The 18,407-nt window shown below is 43.7% G+C and overlaps 2 protein-coding genes across 15 annotated transcripts in view; one reads left to right on the top strand and one right to left on the bottom strand.

Annotated features, from left to right (window-relative positions):
• RIOX2 (ribosomal oxygenase 2) overlaps positions 1–12,716 on the top strand; it is a 27,794-nt gene extending 15,078 nt beyond the window's left edge. For 6 of the 9 annotated variants that reach the window (XM_029213959.1, XM_029213956.1, XM_029213952.1 and 3 more), the window contains 7 exons: positions 3,623–3,726; positions 7,106–7,208; positions 7,971–8,142; positions 10,009–10,097; positions 11,598–11,684; positions 12,145–12,261; positions 12,468–12,626. In XM_029213959.1, coding sequence (XP_029069792.1) covers positions 3,623–3,726; positions 7,106–7,208; positions 7,971–8,142; positions 10,009–10,097; positions 11,598–11,684; positions 12,145–12,261; positions 12,468–12,563 — 768 coding nt within the window. In that variant the 3' untranslated portion in view covers positions 12,564–12,626. Of the gene's footprint in view, positions 1–3,622; positions 3,727–7,105; positions 7,209–7,970; positions 8,143–10,008; positions 10,098–11,597; positions 11,685–12,144 lie in introns of all 9 variants that reach the window. The other 3 variants (XM_029213955.1, XM_029213957.1, XM_029213958.1) reach the window with 3 other exon arrangements.
• CRYBG3 (crystallin beta-gamma domain containing 3) overlaps positions 12,656–18,407 on the bottom strand; it is a 113,340-nt gene continuing 107,588 nt past the window's right edge. For all 6 annotated transcript variants that reach the window (XM_029213946.1, XM_029213949.1, XM_029213950.1 and 3 more), the window contains 3 exons: positions 16,472–16,630; positions 15,132–15,291; positions 12,656–14,338 (listed from right to left, as the gene is read on the bottom strand). In XM_029213946.1, the coding sequence (XP_029069779.1) occupies positions 14,250–14,338; positions 15,132–15,291; positions 16,472–16,630 (408 nt within the window). In that variant the 3' untranslated portion in view covers positions 12,656–14,249. The remainder of the gene's footprint in view (positions 14,339–15,131; positions 15,292–16,471; positions 16,631–18,407) is intronic.

The following is an 18,407-nucleotide window of genomic DNA, read 5'->3' as shown; positions in this document are numbered from 1 at the left end:
TGTTTTGTCCTCAGTCTTCCTACTTCTCTAATTTGGGGTACAGGGCTCATTTCCTGGACTTCTTTGATCAATCAGCATCCCCTCCCAAGGTTTCAAATACCCTCTACACTGATATATTTTAAATGCTGTTTTAGATCTCTAGCCCACATCTCTAAACTCTAGACTCATAATCCAGCTGCCCACTTAATGTCTTCCCTGGAAATGTGAAAGATACCGCAAATTTAATATTCCCCAAACCAAAATCTCATGCATGTCCTACCCTGTCCCCAACCTCCTTCTCCCTGCAAATGTGTCACCCTTCTTCTACTTGTTTGGGGCAAAATCCTTGGACATAGATTTATACAAAAGCCTGCTACCTAGTGTCCCCTTTGCAGACTTTTCTGACATAACAACCATGATGATCCTTTTGTGATCCCGTGAACCCTTTGCCCAGACCTCTACTGTCTTTCTGTTAAACCCAGAATAAAAGCCAAAGTCCTTTTTTTAAAAATAATCAATGCTTTATTACTTAAATGGAAAATTGATAGCACAGTAAGTTTTAATGATCTAATTAATGGAAAATTATAATAAAATTTCTTTAAAATTTTTTTCAACATCCTAGTGTACCACCATATTCATTACCATTGTGTATATTTTCAAAGGCATTAATATCAATGGAATAATTAAAGACAATGAAAATGGAACTCATTTATACCCAATTCTCCTTTTCTCAAGGCTTTATGCTGCTGGTTTATGTAGCCTTTGGATTGAAGCCAGAAATATTTTTTTCCTTGGTTAAAAAAATTAGCTTTTCTAGTTCTTTCAGAATAAACAGAAACAGGACAGTGGTATGTCAAATGGCTAATTGTCTTATCATTATAAAAAAGCCGAAGTCCTTAAAATGGTCTAGAAGGCCCTGTAACCTGGCCCCTCTGCTGCCTGCTCACCTCACCTCCCATCACTCCCACCTTCACTCACTACCTTCCTGACACACTGGCCTAACCGATGCCCCTCAACCTGCCAGGCACGTTCCAACCTCAGGACCTTTGCACTTGCTCTTCCCTCCGCCTGGAATCCTTTCTCCTCGGGTTGTTGCATGGCTGGCTTGCTCGTTTCCTGAAGTCTCTACTGAAATGTCACCTTAGCAGAGTGAGGTTTAATGGACCATCCTGGGTCAAATAGCACCTCTAATCCCAGACACCCCCCGCCACCCCCCACTTCCATCAACATCATTCCCCTCCTCCTCCTTCTGCTTTTTTTGTCTTCTTTGCATTCGCCATCACTTGACATTACTTATTTGCTGCTTTATTTTATCCTTCTTGCCCCACTAGAATGTCTTCATTGTCTAGTGTACCTTCTCCCTTCTCAAATGTTTTTCTCTTCTGGAATGTGCTCCATCAGGGCAGGTCTTTGTTTTGTTCAGTGCTCTCTCCCCCGGTGCCTAGCACAGGTCCCTGGCGTGGGTGGTGGGCAGGGAAGGGTTAATCAGGTGTTTGTGGGATGGATAAATGAATGGGTGGATGAAATATGTACGTGAGGGCCTCAGTCACAGGGCTGGCCCACAGACTCTCACAAATGATACCTGTAATTATGAGTAATGCATTTGTTTACTTGAAGTACTAGTTTCCCTGTCAGATTGGTGTTATCCAGGGCAAGATAGCTCTTATGAGTACATATATAATTACTTATGTATGTACTTTACATTAAAAAAAGAAGTTTTTTTAATCTGATATTCCTTGAGCTCTTTCTCCAGGGCCCATGCTCTTAACCAGTGAGACAGAAGGCTTCGCAGGGCTGCAGAGAGCAGATAAGCGACTCCCAAGATTCCCTCTCCTCTGCTCAGGCAACTGCTATATACAGAATGTTCTTTTTCTGGTTGGGATTAGGGAGGAGGAAGCTCCAGGGCAGTAGTGATTTGGGGAAAATATTTCTGTTCCGTGGCTTGGGAAAGAAATAGGACAGGGTGGAGGAGGCTCACCTGCCCAAGAAGTGACTGATCTTTAGTTACATATAGTGTTTAGGTTCAAATGAAGGGTCACAGGGTTTTTCATCCATTCTTCCAGACATCTTTTGAGCCTCTGGTGTGTGCTGGATGCTTAGGTGGTTTAGGCCCTGGGGATACAAGATGGATATGGACCCTGCTTGGAAGAGCTCACAGACTCTCAGGGACTGGCAGGTACAATAAGAATTATAATACAGCCACAGCCACTTGCCCAGCATTGCTCCAAGAGCTTTCTGTTTTTGGCCGTGCCGCGCGTGCGTCATGTGGGATCTTTTTTTTTTTTTTTTTAACATCTTTATTGGGATATAATTGCTTCACAATGGTGTGTTAGTTTCTGCTGTATAACAAAGTGAATCAGTTATACATATACATATGTTCCCATATGTCTTCCCTCTTGCGTCTCCCTCCCTCCCACTGTCCCTATCCCACCCCTCCAGGCTGTCACAAAGCACCGAGCTAATATCCCTGTGCCATGCGGCTGCTTCCCACTAGCTATCTACCTTACTACGTTTGTTAGTGTGTATATGTCCATGACTCTCTCTTGCCCTGTCAAAGCTCACCCTTCCCCCTCCCCATATCCTCAAGTCCGTTCTCCAGTAGGTCTGCGTCTTTATTCCTGTCTTACCCCTAGGTTCTTCATGACATTTTTTTTTCTTAAATTCCATATATATGTGTTAGCATACGGTATTTGTTTTTCTCTTTCTGACTTACTTCACTCTGTATGACAGACTCTAGGCCCATCCACCTCACTACAAGTAACTCAATTTCATTTCTTTTTATGGCTGAGTAATAATCCATTGTATATATGTGCCACATCTTCTTTATCCATTCATCTGTCGATGGACACTTGGGTTGCTTCCATATCCTGGCTATTGTAAATAGAGCTGCAATGAACATTGTGGTACATGACTCTTTTTGAATTATGGTTTTCTCAGGGTATATGCCCAGTAGTGGGATTGCTGGGTCATATGGTAGTTCTATTTGTAGTTTTTTAAGGAACCTCCATACTGTTCTCCATAGTGGCTGAACCAATTCACATTCTCATGTGGGATCTTAATTCCCCGACCAGGGATCAAACCCACGGCCCCTGCATTGGAAGTGCAGAGTCTTAACCACTGGACCGCCAGGGAAGGCAGCTCCAAGAACTTTTTTCCTTTAATCCTCAAAATAACTCTGTGAGATTTGGGGTGATTGCTTCCATTTTACACATAAAGGAACTGAGGCCTCGGGAGGTGAAGTAATTTGCTGGGGCCAACAGCCAGTGAGTGTAGCCTGTGTATGGCTCTAAAGCTCCTATCCTCACTGCCCCCTTTGACGGGTGTGGAGGGCAGGAGCAGGCTTCCCAGGCACAGGCTGTCACCTTGATCCCAGGGTGGCTTCAGGTGTATCTGGTCTCAGCTTATGAATAAAGAAAGTGACTTCAGGCTCTGGAAGCCTCTCCAGGATTGGGGTTCATGGTGACAGGTTCACAGACACAGCAGAGCTAGACGGGTGGATACCACAGAGAACGGCATGCAGACCACTGCTCGAATCACCACATAGAGGTTTCTAGAATGCAGAACTGAAACTCACAGCCTTTCTAGAAGAACGAGAAGATATCCTCCCTACTAACTCCTTTCCCCCCTTTTTTTTTCCCTTTAGCCGGGAGACTTGCTGTACTTTCCCAGAGGAACCGTTCATCAGGCGGACACTCCCTCAGGGCTGGCCCACTCCACGCACGTGACCATCAGCACCTACCAGAGCAGGTGAGCACTCACCTGCAGCCTCGCGTCCCCAACAGCTCCGAGCTGTGGCCACAGCGGCATGTTCAGGAGACGTGAGGGAGTTAGCTGCTTCTCTCCTACTTACCTGGCCCCGGGGTTTCCGGCTGACTTCCTATTCCTTCAGCGTCCTACCTGTGCCATTGACTCACTCGTCTGGGCTTCCTCCTGGCCTGTCATGACCCTGACTCCACAGAACGCTGGGAGTTGCCCAAATAAAGGCTCCCATGGTTTGGGAAGATAGAAGCATAGCTGTGGGTGTGACAGTGTGTTCGTGTTGCCAGGCTGGGCTTGTAGTCTCTCTCCCACACCCCCATCCCCCGCCTCTCTCCCTCCCTCCCTCCCTTCCTCTCTTCCTCTCTCTCTCTGTCTCCCCCCGCCCCCTTCAAATTTTTTTTTGATTGTGGTAAAATATTTATAACATAGAACGTGCCATTTTAACCATTAAGTGTCCAATTCACTGACATTAATTATATTCACACTGTGTGCAACCATCACCACTACCTGTTCCCAAGACATTTTCATCACCCCAAACAGAAACTCTATCCATTGAAACCTCTGGGTCTATTTTAAGGCTTCCATTTTATTACAGTTCATGAAATTAAAGTCAGAAAGGAAGTCTGGAACAGTGAGTCCTGAAAGCACACGTGCTAAAAACAATTCCAATTAAAACCATGTTCCCGTTCAGCAAGTGCCTCGTCACATGACAGGGCCAGGGCAGCAGTGCCCAGTGAGTCATTTCCTGGTAGCAGTGACCTCAATAGTCCAGGTCCCATTAAAAACGCCAGTCATTAATTTATTCATCATGCAGCACTACACCTTGTGCTAATTGCTGAGATTGTAGGCATTGGACTGAAGGCGCTTTGAGAGAACTTACTCTCTGGAAGTGGTGGAAGGAGGGGAGATAGGCATGTAGTTACCAAACAGTGTGACACATTCCATCATAGGTTTGCAGAGGAGACTCTGGGAGCACAGAGGAACGCACTTAGCTAAGCCGGGGCCTCAGGGAAGGCTTTGGAAATGACTTGACACCCAAGCTGAGGGAGATTTACAGGATGAGTAAGTAGAGGTGGGTCAGGAGGTCAGAGTAGGAGAGGATATTCCCGGCCTGAGGGACAGCCGGACAGCCAGTCGCCTCCTAACTTCAAAGCCGTATCTTGCAGAACAAGTGAGTAAGCATTCTTCTGCCTCCCCATCTGGCTTTTCAGCGAGAAGTGAACCCCCTGTGTTTAAGAGACAGGAGGAGCTAGCTGGAGTCTGGCCTGAAGTTAGGCTCTCTTTGCCCACAAGTAGAAGCTAAAGCTTGTTTGGGGCTTCCTTTATGTAAAATGCCCTTGTCACCGTGACTGGTTAGGTGCCTTGCATAGCGAGAAACGGTCTCTGAGGGCAGCTCAAGAAGAACAGAGGTGACTGAGGGGGTGGGTCGTAGGAACTGGGGAAGGGCAGGCTGCAGGGAGGCTGAACCAGAAGTTCGTTCTGGACTGAAGCAGCTCTGGGCCCTGGCAGCCACATATTGATAGTTTGGCCCCATGAATGTCCATCTTCTGGTGTCCCGCCGTTGAGGTTACTCAGCTGCTCCCTCTTTCTCTAATGCTCCCTCTTTTTCATTTCTCTTGGTTTCCTAGTAATCAGTTTTCACTCCCTTGTTTTCCTTCCTCGGTTTCTGTTTACTCACAACATTGGCTCATCACAAGCCATCCTCAGTTACTTCTCTGACCTCCCTCGATCTCGTTGAACCTATTAGCTTTTGCTTCCACTGAGTGCCTGACTCGCTGTTTCCCAGTCCCCAGGATGAACTGGTAGCCTTCCCTGGTCCCACCCACCCCCTCTGCAGGCAGCAGGGCTGGGGAAGAGAGGTCTGAGTTACAGAGGATGCCTGCTGGGGGCTGTGGGTAGGCACCGTGACCCGTGCATCTAAGCTGGATGCCGACCTGGGCCTTTGTCAGTGGGGCCGGTGCTAGAACGGGACAGATGTAACTCGAGGACCATCGCTCCCCGGAGGTGTCCCTATGCTTTGGTCCTGGTGCTCCTTAAGGCCTGTGGCAGAGTGAGGACTTGGGCCTTTTCCTAACCCCTCTCAAGGGTAGCATTGTTGGAACATTTAGGGCCAGCTGTATGAGACAGTGGCCTGTCGATTTGGCTGCTTTACCAAAGTGAACCCCTCCAGAGGTGTTATTTCCAAACTTTGGGAAGGCCCAAGATCCGTTTTCCTAGAAGAACACAGAGCTCAATTTAACTGCACTTAAACTCCTCTGTGAGCTACTGCTGCGTTACTTGTACCTGGGACCCTTCAAAGGACGATATTATTTCAGGCTGCTGAAAGGTCTCTATGGTCGAAGTTCAGTCAAAGGTGTGAGGTTGGGTGTAGCATTATGTCACAAGTGGTGAGGCTACCACGGAGGAGTGGACGTCTTGGGGGAAGTGTCTCTCATGTGGCTTTTGTCCTCTTTTGCCACTTTTCCAGGAGGGAAGCATAAAAGTGTTAATTTTGTTACTGAGTGAGAAGCAAAAGTCATACTGTGAATTTCCATCTTGCACGCAGCCAGCAATTTGAAATCTGCTGGTGACACAGAGGAAAATTTTAAACAGCTCAGAAGTGTTTAAAGAGAGCAGCCCCACAGCGTGTGCTTCTCACACTGGCACACATTGAGGAGCGAGCGATTCTAAATGCCCCAGAGAAAGCAGAGGCAACTGAACACTGATGCTCGTCCCGAGATGGTATTTTTGGCCTCTGGCTTCTATCTCCTACCCCAGTAAAACCACTGCCAGGGTTTAACAAGTTGCAAAATCAACTGTTTTGAAATTGTTGATGTTGGATATTTTGCTGAGGAATTTTTACAGGGAACCAAGGAAGATGTAGTGTTTAACTGTTGAGATGATTACACAGTCCGGGGATCTTGCTGTTACCCTAAATGTGTTGCTTTTGGACTTTTTACACATAAAAATCTTTTTAGGTCCTATAATGATTGAGGGTTAAAGTTTCCTGCAAAGCTCTCCTCAAGTCTCGCTGTGTTATATAGTTGAAAACATTAAAAAAAAAAAAATTGGTCCCTTAAACTTCCTACTTTATGACAGTCTGTAATTAATTCTCTGGTATCTTTACATTTAAGACAAATCATGAAGGAAGCCTAGCTTCCCACCTTTAATTTTGCACCTGAGTGTCTGGGATGGGAAGTAAGGGAAGACTGACTGATGAAGGCCGTAAGTCTTTATGCTGAGTAACGTGAAATTAGTGGAACTCAAGACGTCAGGGCAGGGGAATTGGTGTGACAGTTTGTAGCTTTAGGCTTTTAGTAATCAGTGTTCTTTGCACATTTCTTATGTGTTCACTCTTTTTTTTTTTTTTTCTTGGTACACGTTCCAGTTCATGGGGAGATTTCCTTTTGGACACCATTCCAGGGCTCGTGTTTGATACTGCAAAGGCAGACGTAGAGCTACGGGCCGGCATACCCCGGCAGCTGCTCCTGGTAAGGAGTAAAGGCAGGTGGGAAAGGAGGGGTAACCACGGCCCAGGCCAGCTGAAGCTGTGGCTCCCTCCTCGGGACCCCAGAATCCTCCCCGTGTGAGCCAAGCTTGTCTTCTCCCGGGCACGGTGGTTTGCAGAATGAATGGAGTGCTGCACATTGCATGCCGCCCAAAGGACCAACAGTGTTGTGCAGACAGCCCGCTTCCTGTACTTCATGGCGGCAGTGGCAGGCACTGGGAGCTCTGGCTGAATCAGTGGTTGAATGAATAACTAACCTGGCTTGGGAACTGTAGCCTGAGCACACGTGAGATCACTAGTTAGGACAGACCCACTGGAGAGCCTGGCCTTGGTGTGCTCCCTGGCTTTCCTGTCCGTCCTGGTTTTACCTTTGAAACAGCGGCCCTGTTGGCTAGTTTTGAGAAGTTGAGTGCATTAGTGCTGAGTTGAGCAAAGGGTGCTTTTGCGGTCTGAAGCAGACACCTTAGACAGTGATTTGCTTTTCAAAAGGCAAAGCCGAGACTGTGCCATATTCCCAGGGATCCCTCTTTTCAGGCAAAATCCTGAAAATTGATGTTTTTTTGCAAACGGTAGGCAGCTTAAGATGAACAGTGGTTATGAGGAAATAAAGGGATACTGTTCTTAAGGGAGTGACATGGATCTGCGTCTGCCCTGGGTGATGGTGGTCAGTGGACTACTCCAGAGACTGGGACCTGGGCAGTAGGGTCACTGGAGTCTGGGCCCGGACTCACTTCTGTGTTTCTAGCAGGTGGAAACCACAGCCGTTGCAACAAGAAAATTAAGTGGCTTTCTGAGGATGCTTGCAGACCGGCTGGAGGGCACCAGAGAACTGCTTTCAGCAGACATGAAGAAGGATTTTGCTATGAACAGACTCCCACCGTACTATGTGGGAGATGGAGCAGAGCTTTCAACACCAGGTAGAGCTTTGCTCTTTTCTTCTAGGTGGTCAGGGGCTAATGTGGGATATTTTGAGCTTTTCTGGGTGGGCACCTCTTTGAGCTGATGGAATGTATGAAGCATTTGAGGATTAATGTGGGTCTGTCCTTAGTGTGAGGTTGGACAGGACATGCAGCCTGATGGGGAATGAGAGCCCTGTGATTTGGGGTGAGGAGTATGTGTGGTTAGGGCCCCTCTGGAATTCATCATCTTCAGGAAGTTTTAAGAACTTGAACATTGAAATAATCTTGTTGGAATTAACCCAGGGATGGGTAAAATGTTGCCATCAGCAGGGGAACTACCAGAATGCCCAAGATTATCAGACCTTCTCCCAAGTCCCAGGTGACTATTTTGTGACAGGTGTCAGGTACAGATGACATTGATAGACTTCTGGGTGGATGGTGATACCGGTGTTCTGGAGCAGAGACCACACCACACTCCTGTAGTCGGACAAAGCTGGGTTTATTGACTTGTAACAGGGAAGAGAGCACGCCACTGGGGGCTGTAGGCACCTCGGTAAAAGGATGTTGGAAAGGATTTATAGGATTTGGGTTTGAGTTAGGTGATTTTCAGGAGGGTTCAAGGAAGCAGGGCTTTGCTCGGGATTGAATGCTGTCGGGAAAAAGGAGGGATTCTCGGATTGGGTCTCCTGTAAATCTTAGCCAGTAGCAGGAGGAGTGAAATGAAGCCAAGGTGACAGTTGGTAGAGCAGCAGCAGCAGTCACTCAGGTCAGCCAGGATAGGGCACGTTTGGCCTGAGTTCTGACCTGATGATGAAGTGGTCTTGGTTTTGTCTCGATCTCTCTCAGTCACAGCGTGGCCTTGCTTAATATCGGGGTTCTGTGTAATGGCCTGTGTTCAGCTGGAGAACATGGAGACACAGCCGTGAGTGCCAGGCTGGCTCTCAGGCTCCTTCTCTCTTAGTCAGGTACAGGGAGAGTTTCATTTTCACTAATTTTCATAAAAGCCTTATCACCAGTGGAGAACCACTGAGATACACACTCTACAAGGTCCCTTCTAACACTGATTCTATGTACATTTTTATTATAGTCTCGGGGGTGGGGGGAGTTTAAAATTTGTTTTTGATAGCATCTACTCAAAATAGCACATGTTTTCCCAGCACATATTTTAATCTTTAGCAGAACAGTGTTCTGAGTATCAGCTTATGGCCCAGGATATGTTATCCAGAGTTTTCCTTGCCTTAGTCCTTGTAGTCAATAAAGTTATGCTCTCTCAACTCTTTCTCCAGCCAGAAGACCCTGTAAGGCTGGTCTGATTGTAGTGGCTGCTTTTTCACTAAGTTAAATCCAATCTAGGAAAGAGTAGTTTTTTCTGTGGACTTTATTAGGTGGCTTTTTTATGACACTGCACTTGACCTACACAGGCTGAATAATTTGCCATGGTCATGGAACTAGTAATTGGAGGGGTGGTGCACTTTGAGCTCTGGAAGTCCTTTCAGAGTCCACATGTGGAGCAAGCAGGGGATAGAAACTGGAGACGTGAGAGCATTCTGTGCAGAAGGCATGGTGGCCCTGTCTGTACTGTGATAGTATGTGCTCCCCGGGTACTGGTGACAACTATTTAAATGAACTTACAGTTAGATAAATAACAACAGAAGTCTGTATGTGTGTCTTCAGTATGAGTTCCATCAAGATGTAAGCTACACTTTTCAGATCACCGTAAATGTCAGGGAGAGCGAATACTTGAGCTGGAGAGGGCACCCCACATTTGGATTCACCTGCAAATTGTTACTAAGTGTACTTCCTAAATAGTTGCTCCTGCAGGCAAGTTTGAGCCTGCTGCTTTCCTCTCTGAAAGATGGCTTTCCCTGTCTCTGGGTTTTCCAGGTGGACAGTTACCGGGGTTGGACAGCACTGTGAGGCTGCAATTTAGAGACCACGTTGTCCTCACTGTAGGACCCGATCAGGACCCATCCGTGAGTATCCAGAGGGGAAGGGGGTTCCGTTCTTCTCAGGGCATTTCCATCACAGGCCCCAGGTTATCAGACTGACAAATGGCCCTGCCCTCCTCCTTTGGGCATCCACCTCCTCACAGCTTAATGCCATCTCTTTAGATCAGATCATGCCCAGATCTCACTGTTACGGTTCCAAGGTTTCCTGCCTGTTGGGCATTTGAGGGCTTGTCTTCGGCCCCACAGATCCCTCCTTCTTTTCTCTAAGTAGTAATTAAATGTCTGTTCTCTGTCTCCTAATTCAGGCCAGGTTGCCTTTGCTTAGACGGCCGCAGACCCTGTTCATGCGTCTCCCTGTCTCAGTCCCTCTCCCATCCTGTATACGGCGCAGACCTGCCTTTACATATGGTTTTGTTGATGGTTCTTCTCAAAAAATCTCTATTCTGTAGATGATGGAGAGGAAAATCTACATTCCATGCCCTTGCCACCTAGCCCAGTGGTTCCCCAAACTGGCGGATTACAGTCAACTGGAAAATTTTTAGAACTTATAAGTTCCTGGGCTTTGTCTGGTGTGGAGCCTCTGCACTTATTTTGAAAGCACCCCACACAACCCTAAAGCCCTTGGGAACTCTCCCATGCCCTGTGGCTTCACCCTGTTCCAGCTTTCTCGGGAGGTGTCCAATGAATGTCTGGAGGGGATGAGAGTTGGGGGGCACCTAGATGTCTCCATAACCATATTTTTCCAGCCATCAGGGCCAGACCTGGAGAAGACTGGTTTATAACATATATATAAAACCTAAAAAGTATATACTCCCACATCCCCATTTAAAAAAAGAAAATCCTAGTTATTCTGATTGATAACCAATCAATCAGTTTGAGGCATTCTATTTCAGGCTAAGGCTTTTGGTCCTTATCTGAGTGAGAGGTGACAAGGAATTTCTAAGGGTTCTGGAAGTGATAATAAACTGCACTGTGTTAAGGCGGGTGGAGAGGGAAGGGAAGTCGAGACCATTCGGGAGCCTACTTTACTATACGTGGAATAGAAGTTTTTATAGATCACATAGCTGGTATTTCTTAGGAATTAATATTTACTCTGGTGTTCATAAATTGTCCATTTATGTATACCTAGGAATGCCAAATTTTTCTGATGCAAAAAGATAGTGCAGGTATGATGAAACGAAAAACTTGAATGTTTCATTGGTAAGTTGATATATAAATGGTTGCTTTTTCATTAGGTCGTTTCTGAAGATGCTGTTATCTTTTTAAAATTTGCTGCATACAAATAGTAATCTGTGAGCACTATAATGAAATACGTTCATTCTACACTGCGTGTGTATATATCTATATTTATCTGTATCTCATAATTTTTTTGCCAGAAGGATTCTTTAGTGTTCAATAAATTTCACTTAAGCACTGAGGCATTAAGATTTTTCTTGGTGTTGACCTTTGTTATTGGAAAACCCTCCTGGTATTGAAGTGCTCAATATTTTGGTGTTGACGACTTGCTGTGTTTTTTTTTTTAAGGATGAAACTCGAGAAAAGATGGTTTACATCTATCATTCCTTAAAGAATAGGAGAGACACACACATGATGGGAAATGAGGAAACAGAGGTTTGTTCCAACCTAAAATGCATGTCTTTCCTGCGATTTGGGTGGCTGGGAAGAATCTGTTACCTTTGATTTATGGGTAATGACCTTTTTTTATGACTGCAGTGTGGACTTCACATTTCACAAATTGACAGCCCTTGCACAGGGATGATTAAGTCAGACATTTCTGTGATATATGTACCCACTTTAAAAGATACTGGGACCTGTGGCCTTGTGGGAAAGGTGTAACAAATGTGAAGCATTTCTCAAAGGATTAATGTTTCTTACTCTATAAAATAGAATACCTTTCATGAAGTCTGAGTTTTCATATGGGAATTAGCAACTTTTGTAAGTTATCTAATGATAGTTTTTGTAAGTAGCTTATCTGAAACAAGTTTCATACTTGTGAAGGATATCAATAATGATGTATTGAGAAATTACGGAAAATGCCACCCAAGTGACTAAATAGTTTATCTTTTTTCAGTCTCATGGACTTCGCTTTCCTTTATCACATATCGATGCACTGAAGCAAATTTGGAACAGTTCAGCTATTTCTGTCAAGGACCTGAAACTTACTACAGATGAGGAAAAGCAAAGCCTGGTATTATCCCTCTGGACAGAATGTTTAATCCAAGTAGTCTAGTGCCTTTGCTTCTTTTTAAATATGTATATATAAAATAGTAGACACTTGATTCTGCAAAGATTTACATGCTAGGGAGCCCCTGTTGCTTTGAACCAAGGACATAGTGAATGTAACTTTCCTTACCTGTGTATCTAATAACATAACATGAGACCTACCTGTTACAGGTGACCAGTTGGCCATGTGTACTAACAGAGGTACATAGAAGAAAGAACAGCAAATTACTAAATGTCCCAGAAGGTGACAAAAACCGTACTTCTTGACAAGTTTATTTAATCCAGTGTGGTAGAAAAGGCACAGCTCAATAAATGTATCATTTAAATTTACATGTCGTTACCTGGCTTTGTCTTTGTTCTTTGGAAGAAACAACTTCTTTAAAGAGCCTCACTGGCTCTAGAAAAATTTTAAACAATTAACATGAAGAATTTTTTAACTTGGTTTTTTTACAGTGAAAATATACATACCTACCTTTGTGTACACACAAGGCCTCCCCTTAAAGTAAAGTTACCCTATAACATCAATTTCATTAAACAATACTGCCACACTAACAAACAGGCACTCACATCTGTGGGCATAAAATAGTTTTACAGATGTTGCTTGAAAGATGACACAAGAGCCTGAGATTGAAGGGAAGGAAAAGAAAACACAATAATATTTACATGGAAAGACCAAGTCTCTATAAAAAATACTCAAAATAGTGGGTCTCTGAGTTTAAACAGTTCACTGTTAACATTCTAACGTGCATACAGGTTGGTATTTTAAAAAATAGCATTGGAGACTTTAGTCTCTCTGTATATGAAAGTAGAGCAGAACTTTCTCTGCTTTCCGGCAAAAGTTGGGGCTGAAGAGAACAGTTGTCTCAATGCAAGTTTAAGACCAACTCAGGAGGGAAAAATGCTTGAGAATTGTATCGTGATGGTGGTAATGATTACCTGAAACTAAGTCAAAGACATTATCCTGCCTGATTTTGCTTGAATGAAAGTTATTTAAAATGGGAGTGAAAAACTGAGTCTTCTGTCACATTTTGTAAAGTAAAGTGGTATAGTCAAGGATCAAATACTACTTGGTCTTAATTTGAACATCTGAAATTTCCCCTTACTTCAGGCGAAGAAAAGTTTGACTGTTCTTACACGTAGGTGACAGAGGCTTTATAAACACTTCTTGAGGGTAGATCAGGTGAGGTCTCAGAACCAGGATAGGTAAGCCCTGGTTACTTACAGTCTTGTCACCCAGAAGGGTGTCTCTGTTAATACTCAGAGTGCAAGGACAGCCGCAGGCTACTTGTGCTTTTTTAGTTTGAAGGACCGAGCAAAGAACAGCCACAGAAAACACTCCTGTACTTGAGCCTCTTCCTTACAAAGCTGAGGTCCCCTCCCTGGGGTCAGTTACAAGTGTGAATACTTACGATGCTTCAGTTATAAAAGCTTCAATAGGGAACCTTTAATGTTTATCTAATGCAGCAGCTTAATAGTAAGGTTTATTAAATATGTTTTCAGATATTGCTAAAAATATTATTCATCCTTTTAAAAGTATGACTTGACCTATAGGACTCTGCTTCTCTGTGCCTTGCCTTCACACACACATCTACTAGGAGATTAATTAACACAGGATGACAGCATCACCAGCGTCCTATAATGGCTATCAGGGATAGGATTCGTGTTTGGTGGAAAGGAGAGAGAAGAGACCTCAAGAAGCTTGCTCACCGAAGCTGGAGATCAAGCAGGAGTAGAACCTTTCCCAGAAATCGTTAACGCATTCTTCATAGGAACACTGGATGACTGGCAAGAATATTTTGAGCTTCTCCATGGTTAACAACAATAGTCTTCAAGGTTGGGGAAGAAGTTCATTCTGCTCAGTGATCCCAGAAGCATGAGGACAGGTAGCTTCCTTTTCACGGGGCATGAGGGTCCTTCTCCCTTTGCTGTCTCTCAGGGATGCTGCAGATTCTCTCACAATATTTCAATGTCCCATTTCTGTGTTTCTTCTCCCTCCAGGGGCTCATTTACAATTACATGAGTTTTGTCATAATAATTTCCTCCTAAAACAGAAATCCCAAAAGGAAAGACTATTTGTTCACACAGGTGCTTAGCAATTTCACAGTTTTCACAGGCTTCTGCTCAGCCCACTCACTGTTGGGGTAGATTAATATGTCATTTGTAAAGCGGTCTGAAATGGGAAACTGAGGTTAAACGGGCGTAGCTCTTCTTCACCTCAAATCAGACATTACGACTGACTGAAAAGCTAAGTGGTGTAATAGATGTTTACATAAGCGGTGTGCCCTGACAATGGGGTTCTTAACACAGTGCTCTGAGAGTGCTCTAGCTCAGCGGCAGGTACTGGGTTTTAGTTTCTACACCAAGAGTGGCTATGACTAACTCAATTAAAGCGACAGCACTGAATAATATTGGCCCTGACCTTGGCTGGACTCAAAAACAAGTTTAAATGATAAATTTAAAGGACCATACATTTTAAGGACCACAGCAATGCACAACAGAAAGTGAGAAATATTTCTTTAGGAAATGGATGACATCTTACGGTTGATGATGCTTCAAATTTAGAAATGTTCTCAAAGATCATGTAGAAAATGAAAATTTTACAGCTGTGCTGATAAACAAAAACCTTTGTAGGCTTGGTCCTTAGGCTTTTTCTTGATCCGTATATAGCTAATTGTTTTGTTAAAATGGCATATCTCGACTTTTTCAAGCATAATTTAAAATGATTTAATATTTCCCTTATGCATAAGGACTTCTTTTACCCATAAGGAGGAGGAGGCTTGGAATTTAAAAGGAATATCCAAGGACACAGAACACTGGGTTTCACCACAGGCCTACCTTTAACATCAAGGACAAGTTGGTCACTGAGGTAGGAGCTGATGGTCCCATTTTTGTTCAGTCTCCACTTCTGCCTGAACTGCCCATGTTCAGTCCATAGGGCAACTTTAGCTCCAGGTATGTCTCGACCACCAATCACATCGAGACATGTGTCACTGGCCTAAAAGGGTCAAGAAATAAATTGGCAGTACTGTGTTTACTAAAATCAATTGGATTGGGCCCCTTTTCTTTCATGTGAACAGATCAGAGACATGACTGTCTAATCTCAAAAGAAAACTAGCATAATTATAAATTCAGTCAACTTTTTAAGTCTTCCTTATGGCTGAAGGAAGGAGATGGTATGGAAATAAACGTACTGAACTAGAGGTACTTGTTTTTAAAAGGATGGTCTGGATCTGACAACAGATGGTCAAAGGTTTGTTGAATTACAATTAAATGTTGAATCCCTGTTAGCTTAAATGTGTAAGGTCGAGCCTGTTTTTCTTACAAAAACATTGGGTGGGCTTCCCCGGTGGCACAGTGGTTGAGAGTCCGCCTGCCGATGCAGGGGACACGGGTTCGTGCCCTGGTCCGGGAGGATCCCACGTGCCGCGGAGCGGCTGAGCCCGTGAGCCATGGCCGCTGAGCCTGCGCGTCCGGAGCCTGTGCTCCGCAACGGGAGAGGCCACAACAGTGAGAGGCCCACACACCGCAAAACAAAACCCAAAAAAAATTGGGTGATGTGAAAGATACCCAGACAATAATTACTTTTAAGTGCTTTTCATTTTTGTTGAAGCATGAGAAAATGGTCGATAATCCACTGGTGATATAATAAAACTGGTGTCTTATTCCCCACAGTATCAAACATAATGGAAGGGTTGCAGAAAAACAAAGAAACCTAAATTTTATTTTCTAAGCTTCCTCCAAAAAACAGCAGCTTTCTTCTACCTTCATCGTATATTTTGAAGATGAGGAGGCTTCAACATGTTTGGAATCACAAAGACAGCTAAATTAATCTGGGCCACAGAGCGTAAGGAACGTCTCACAAAAGCACGTTGTCCCTTTGGGTACAGTGACTTATCACTGGTTTAAAAAAACCATTTAGGAATATCCATAGTATGTGTTAATCTTACTTTTTACTTAAAATAGAGAATTTTTTGATGTAGAAAATCTAGTTTCTAAGCCCATTTCACCTAGATGCTTCAGTAATATATATGTCAATGTTCTTATAATTATGCAAAAAACTGTCGATAGGAAATTGCATTATTTTATCATGCCATTTGATTTGGCAAGATTCTGCTTTCCAAACGAAAAAGACCAAAGACCGAAAAGCGGGGTATACTATCAGTGGGGTTGGTTACCTTGGATTTAAAGAGTCCTCGACAGTAGTGCCAGATCTGAGTATTCTTCCCACTGTAGGGAGAAATGCACACAGATGTTGCCCTTGTGTCAGCTACATTTCCGGTGACTGTCAGATACTCATCCTGGGCTCGGTTCTTTATTCTAATGTACACCGCAGGCTGTGACGGGAGGAACAGAGACATTTTGAAAATACCTTTTGAATCTGGAAATCAATCTTTCCAAAGGAGAGCTTGAGGGGGATGTGAGAGGTAACAGAATTTAGCTTATTTATTTATATCTGTTTCACTTTAGCAGATGTGTGTAAATTAATATTTTCTATTAACAAATCCTTACACCACAGAGCACACAGCTTAAATTGTACAGTCTCTATTATACTTTTTCTGAAATACACTCTTTTGGAAGGGTGAAAGGTAATAGTTTCATTCACTCGCACTCCATTGTGGCAAGGGGCAGTGCAGAATTAGGCACTTAATGAGGTTCACTCACTAACTACTATGTCCCAGCTGGCCTGAGGAAGGCAGAGGAGTAGGAATAAGGGCAGGGTACTACCTACATGGATGTAACAACAACTTAGCAGCGACAGTACGATCATCAGACATACTGGCTTGAGCTATGATTAAGTGCCCAATGAATGCTATGGGAGGTCTTGAAAAACCCAGGTAGCTGAGGGCCCTAGTAGCACTGGTAATTTCTTTGTTTATACTTTGTTGACCTTAATATGTCAAGGAAAGAGACCATGCATGTAGGTGATCACTATGTAGGTATTCAAAAACTGGGTAACAGAGGACTTCATCTCCTGGGCCTGGCATATATACAAGAAGTTTGCAAATAAAATATTAAATCTGGGACTTGCCTCTATGGGTAACAGTTATTATTTATTGAGACTTAGTCCTAAATGGTTTCTGGGCCACAGTCAGAATTAATGACCAGAACAACCCCTCAAGAAAGTACAATTATGACCCGCATTTTTGTAAATAAGGGTGACGCAGACAAGGAGGAGCCAGGTTTGTCTGCACCAGAACACTCCCTCTTCACCCTGATGCTCTAAGGCCTGTGTGAGAAATGCACTAGTTACTCTCAGACACAGGGAATGAGACCGATTCCAAAAGTGGCAGTGAAATAAGATGACAAGAGGACACAGCACATGACTGAAGCTCCACGGAAACTATTCTTTCAGCCCCAGGACTTAGGCCTCCAGTCTTAATGTAATATAACACAGGACACCCAACAGCCCCACCTTGGGTCAGGTGTTGGCATCCCAATTACAACCCTGTCAAATAATAGTAACACATGATCTGTTATTTAACAAAAGAGCACTTTCACTCTGAGAAACGTAAGTGCTAGGTAAATTCAACAAGGTATCATGGTAAACCCACCAATGAATATTCTATTTTGAAACTTAAGATGGGTCAACATGAGACCAGTTAAAGTTTGCCTTCCTAAGGAAATAAACATTCGGAGCACTTAAATGAGCAAGTAGAAAGACATTTTTTTTTTTTAATCTGGTAATTTAAAGCAGGTGAAAAAGACCTCTACTAGGCAAAATGTTTTAAGTGTTTCAAACCACTACTTCCACATTCATAGTGCAACAGTAGGTACTTAACTTCCTATAATTCAAAAGTCTATAAATCATATAATTCTATAAATCTCCCACCGCAATTAATTCTGGACGCTTCAGTACATTCTTTGCTACCGTTTCCTTACATTATATATATAAGAAAACAGGTGTGACCTTCACAGATGACAGAGTTCCAATTATGTTAGGACCAAACATCACAGTTTTAATCCATTAACTCAAGCAAGGTACTAATTACCCTTATTACACACTTGTAGTCTGACTCCTCTGTAATTATACATTTAAACACCGATATGCAGATAATTACCTTAGTGACTTCCTAATTCCCAAGCTCAAAGAGGATCACATTTTAATGATTC

This window comes from Monodon monoceros, unplaced genomic scaffold, assembly GCF_005190385.1.
Source record: "Monodon monoceros isolate NGI ecotype Baffin Bay Population unplaced genomic scaffold, NGI_Narwhal_1 Super_Scaffold_11, whole genome shotgun sequence".
In the NCBI taxonomy this organism is placed as follows: domain Eukaryota; kingdom Metazoa; phylum Chordata; class Mammalia; order Artiodactyla; family Monodontidae; genus Monodon; species Monodon monoceros.
The sequence above is the reverse complement of the archived record's forward strand: the minus strand, read 5'-3'. Positions and strand labels throughout refer to the sequence as shown.